A 5,633-nucleotide genomic window follows, 5' to 3' on the forward strand; every position below is an offset into this window, starting at 1 on the left:
GGGATTGCTAGGTCATAGGGAAGCTCCATGTTTAGCAGTTTGAGGAACCTCCAAACAGTTTTCCATAGTGGTTGTACTAGTTTGCATTCCCACCACTAGCTGGGAAAGACTCTTAATGAGCTTTCTGAGAAGCTCAAATTTTGTGCCGAGATTTCAAGGAACAAAGATTTCAAGCGAAATTCTCAAAGACATAACTAGTTTGTCTCTCAGTGGCTGCTTATCTAAGAGAAGGCAGCACTTGTCTTTGCTATTCCTGAAAGTTGCCTTAGCAACAAAGTTTGCCTTTGGATTTTTTTGTCAGACTAGGGACTGCCAGATCCATAGAAGAGATTTTAGATCATGCAGTTAGTCTGAAGTGAAATATAGCACTTATTGAATCTCAGGGTACTCTTTCAGCAAATATCTTTGTACAGAGATGTGAAGAGCTTTCCTCAGGGTGTGCTACATAGAGAGCCTGGGTTTGAGTTCTAAATCCCATAATGATCTCATCAATGCTTTTTTTTTTTCTTTTATGTTTTTCAGGTACTCTCCCCTGGGTATCGCCTGCCTAATTTGTGGGAAGATCATTGCAATCAAAGACTTAGAAGTGGTTGCTAGGCAACTGGGGATGTACATGATCACGGTGATTGTGGGCCTCATCATCCATGGGGGCATCTTTCTCCCCTTGATTTATTTTGTAGTGACCAGGAAAAACCCTTTCTCCTTTTTTGCTGGCATTTTCCAAGCTTGGATCACTGCCCTGGGTACCGCTTCCAGGTAGAGAACACAAGATATCACCTTTCTTTCTCTCCACTCACTCCTTTACCCTCTTTGCCACTTCCTGCGTTGTTTTTTTTCCCTTCAAAACACTCCCATCACGAAATTCAATGAGAACTCTTTTCACTTATATACTTTGGGAAGAGGTGAGTGCTTTGTATTTTTAATTCCTTCTAGGAACTTTTGACCTTTCCTATGAACCATTTTGCTGTAGGCAACAGTATTGGACTTATGATCTCATATTAAATTTCCCAGATGGATGCACAGTTAATCTGTCCCACTTAAATTGCCACCTAGAACATTTAGTTTTAAATGTTTTCAGAAAGGGTGTATCACAATGATTTTGCTGCAAGAAATTATTCCACCTGTGATTTCAAAAATACCACTGCAAAATATCACTTTATTGGAGCTATTTTTCAAAAGCAGGAGAATGAGCTTTTATAAGGAAATGGCACATTAGGTGAGATTACAATTCATTCCAGCCTTTGAACTGTGCTGGAACCTCTCGCGGACCATTCTGCCCCATTGATTTCGAGAAAAGCAGGCTGGTGATGCTCTGACCTGATGTTGACTTAGAGTTGGTTTCTTCTTCCATACCTACTTCCAGAGCCTTAGATGCCTCTGATATATGTAGGCTATATCAGGAAAACAGCCTCATAATATCACTTTAGGCTAAACGAGGATAAACAAGAAATGGAAACAATAGAGGAAACAACTGTCTTTTGTTTCATTTTTAGTTTTGCATATGAGCGTGGTATTTGCTCATTGTGAAAAATTTTGACAATGAACATAATTTTGAAGAAGAAAATCACCTGGTGGTCTCTGACAGTCACCTCTTAGTTAATCCTTCCAGTCAGGCAGCAGCCCCTCTCCACTCTGTGTAGATATTATAAACAGTTATTTTGTACAGGTCAACGTACCATGGAAGCGATGCCTTTTAATATAGATCTTTACCACCGGCTTCTGAACAGCACAATAGCATGCTGTGTACAGCCCAATACACCCCACCTTGCGGTTAAGGCATGTCTTATGCAGGGCGGTGGACATGTTCTTGTAAAAGCCCATCTTCAGGGTAGTGTTGATGAAAGGTACATTTCTAGAAGTTTTTCTGAGTGCTGTGATAAGCACATTGGCAGTTTGGAAGCACATTGGAAGCTTTTGCTGCTAAAAGCACATAGGTTTGTGTCCCCAGTAAGGGGGTCTGAGCATGTGCTGCCCACTGGCCCTGGACACTGTCATTCCCTTTAATGCTTTCCAGTGATGAGTGAAAAATGACCTCATTGAATTTGTGCTTCTTTGTTGCTCTCTTTGCAATCTGACTGTTCTTCTCCCTGCTCCTCTACCCTGTGACTGGTTTGTGATCTTACCTTCCTGGTTTTCCACTCTATGTGTATAAATATTGTGCATGGGTCACATGTTGTAAACAATGTCCCTCTCCACTTGCATCTCTCTTAAAAAGTACTTTTTGCCACTAAGAGTTCTTAATGTCTAGGGAGTTGAAGCTGTCAATATTTTGTTTAGTATTTAGAATTTCAAATTTGCGCAAGACTTTTTCTCCATCAAAGATGATAAAGTAGTACCTTATGTTTTCTGCCAACACTTTTATGGTTTTGATCTTTAAGCTATTGTTTTTAATATCAGGTTTTTTTCTTCAAATGACCAGACAAATCATCCCAGTAACAAGATAAGGTATATCTTAAGGGTATATGGATGGTGAAAATTTGTGTGAAAATCAAAGACAAATGTTCAGGTTATCTGACCAAGGCCGCGAATGTTAGATTGATTTCTGCCCCCTTGTTTTGTATTTCATTGAAAAAAAAATGTGCTTAATCTTTGGTTAAAATGTGGCTTTTGGCTGGTTGTGGAATTTTTTTTTTAAAGAAATTTTAATATGGCAGAAGTCACATTAAAAACTTACTCAGTATTTCTTTGCTGTTATGACCATAGGGGGAAAAGAAAACTCACAGCCCTAAGATAGCCAATGAAATACCTACCCCTTGGACCTTGGGCTAAATGGGGAAGTAAAGGGGGTTGACCTGACTGTCTCCATGGACAAAGGACTGGTGTCAGGGAGGACAGGTGCAGGGACCAGCCTGGGAGAGCCTTTCTGTATCCCTCCAACTCAGTGCATGCTGTTAAAAATAATCCAGAACCAAAAGAAGAATCTCAAGTGTCTGACAGTTATATTGCAACATTTGAAGACTATCATGTGGCCACTGAGGCAGAAGCCAAGAGAAAAAGAACAATGAAAAACCAACAACGTCAGAATATCAGCTTGTCCACACAGGCAAGAGTTAAATGTCTCAAGTCCCAGTCTGGATTGACTGGCTCTCTATAGGCCCTGAGGATGAAAAATCTGTTCAGCAGACACTGAGTTTATTTTCATGCCTTACCAATTACGTTCCTTCAGCCATTTAATTGTCTAAAGACCCTTTGATGGCATTTGGGAAAATAAATTCAATAATTAAAAAGAACATACTCCAGTCTTCCCAGAAGTGTCCTTAGCTTCATGCTAATGAGAATTCTAAGCACCTCTCAGAGCTGAGCAGCCATTTCAGCCTAGTCATGGTTTCCTGGTCACTCTTCAAAGGGACCCTAGGAAAGGGTGAGGGGGGGTAGGTGTGGGGTGAGAGGGATAAAAAGTTTCTAATTTCTCATTAAATCAGCTGGGGCAGCAGGCCAGTTATGATGGATCATGTGAATGTAGCTAGGCCCCAACTTTTCACCCCTGGATTTTAAGGTTTTAGTAATGAGAGGTCTCCAATTTCTTCTCCCTACCTAAGATCAACGAGAGAACATGAGTGCTAACTCAGAATCACAAAGAATATTCTGGTAAGGACTCTGGCTTCCCTAAGGTGGTGATTAGGAGCTTGTAGGTTAGTAGTTTGGTAAGATGCAGACTGAAGTGACCCTACTTTTAGAACTTCCAGTTCCTGAATTCTGAGTGGGCCCTGGAATATGATTTCAGGTTTGTCCCTGAAGGTGGTGGTCTTCTCCCACTGACTGAGAAACGGAGACCTTGTCAGTTGTTTATGTCCACTTGGTTAGAATCCTTGGTAGAAGGAGGGAACTATAGCTAAGGCTGTAAGCTCAAGAGAGAAAGCACACTGTCTACCCTAGAGGATTCCAATTCACTTTGCTAAGGTTTGGGGAGAAAAGAAAAAGAAAAAGAACAGACTACGAAGAAGCCTCTGCTGTCTGCTGGTTCCGCATTGCTTTTCCAATTACTCAGACTTGGAAGCAAATCCATATACCCTCCCATGCACCTCAATCCACATGGAAATAATATTCTGGTCTTCAGCAACCCTTATCTTTATAGGTCTCCTATTTTAGATGACACATGAATGTGTTAGCATTCTGGCGTTTGAAGTTGCATCATGTGGTCAAGAACTCACATCTCATGTCTGGGAGGAGTCGGGGGTGAAGTCACTCCCTGTTGAGTTTTTGATGAACAACAGAGCACATGCTTTTCTGCCCTGTGATGTTGTAGAGACTGTGAGTTGGCCGATGACTGTGTCAGGCAGTTGAACCATCTGTGAGGGTCCCCAGTGAATTTCTAGAAGTTTGGGTTGAGGCTAAATGGTGCTTAACATATTCGTCCAGCAGCTTCAAAACTAGCTCAGTTTGGCAATTCTCCAGGGCTGGATGAAACCGACGTAATCATCTTGTAGGAAGTAGTGCTTCTGGCATGAACTTAAGGGTCATTCAAAAGTTTCTCATTCTGTTTTCTGTTTCACTGTTGACAGTTGATTCTTTATTGACATTTTTGGGTTTTTGGCAGCCCAGTTAATGTGGGCAATCAAGAGACTTCAATTTTCAATCCAAGGTGGAAACAGTGGCTGGGGGGGGGGGGGGAGGAATACTTGAAATTCTAAGTAGACTTCAAATACCAGAACCAACAAAAATATTTTGCCCCCTTTTAGCATCTTAATAAGATGGAAATTGAGTCTCCAACTCACTGGGTTTTAATTTTGCCCCGCATGCTGCTGATTGCCCATCACATACTTGACTAGAGCAAAACTTTGTAGGGCATTCCAGACTGTGTTTTGTCCTGCTTCTGTAAAGTGAACATAACTCTTCTCTCTTTGTCTTTCTCTTTGTTTTTCTTTGTCTCTCTAGTGCTGGCACGTTGCCTGTCACCTTCCGTTGTCTAGAAGAAAACCTTGGGATTGATAAGCGCGTGACCAGATTTGTCCTCCCAGTTGGAGCAACCATTAACATGGACGGTACAGCCCTTTATGAAGCGGTGGCTGCCATCTTTATTGCCCAGATGAACGGTGTCGTCCTGGATGGAGGCCAGATTGTTACTGTGAGGTGCGTGAAAGGGGTGGGAAGAAACACTGAAATACTCTTTTACCTTGTCCCTTTCTACACTAGCTCCATTTTCCAGGGGCCACTTGAATTTCATGTCTTCTGGCACAACAATAAAGAAAACAATGAAAAGGGACTTATTGGTAGATTCAAAAGGAAAAGATCACGACAGGAGAGAAGCAGGATCATACTAAAGCCTTGTTTACTTGTTTACATGAAATTGCTTTGGAAATTTAATATTATTTAGTTTTTAACAAATCTATGGTGTTGCATGGCTGTTAATTCTATGCCCATTTAGTAGATGAGAACATATGGCAGTTGGGCAGACTGCAACAGGTATGGTGGCATTTCCAAGGTAACACTTAGTAATGAGTCAACAGGACTGTAACTGGGGCTGGCGTCAGCAGATCCAGTTTTTCTGTCCTTAAAACATGCTCATTTAGGGCCCTCCCTGGTGGCGCAGCAGATTAAAGCACATCACTGAGATGCTAAAGCCACTTCCACATGAGTTTGATTCCCGCCTGCCCCAGAGGTGACCACATGGCGTGGCAGACCTCTCCTGACCC

The 5,633-nt window shown here is 41.8% G+C and overlaps 1 protein-coding gene across 2 annotated transcripts in view; it reads left to right on the top strand.

Moving 5' to 3' along the window:
* Positions 1-5,633, top strand: part of SLC1A2 (solute carrier family 1 (glial high affinity glutamate transporter), member 2) — a 127,757-nt gene that overhangs the window by 105,868 nt on the left and 16,256 nt on the right. For both annotated transcript variants that reach the window (XM_004682910.2, XM_012725062.1), the window contains exons 7-8: positions 523-756; positions 4,876-5,070. In XM_004682910.2, coding sequence (XP_004682967.1) covers positions 523-756; positions 4,876-5,070 — 429 coding nt within the window. The remainder of the gene's footprint in view (positions 1-522; positions 757-4,875; positions 5,071-5,633) is intronic.

The sequence above is a fragment of the Condylura cristata genome, unplaced genomic scaffold, assembly GCF_000260355.1.
Source record: "Condylura cristata isolate star-nosed mole 26May11 unplaced genomic scaffold, ConCri1.0 scaffold00015, whole genome shotgun sequence".
In the NCBI taxonomy this organism is placed as follows: domain Eukaryota; kingdom Metazoa; phylum Chordata; class Mammalia; order Eulipotyphla; family Talpidae; genus Condylura; species Condylura cristata.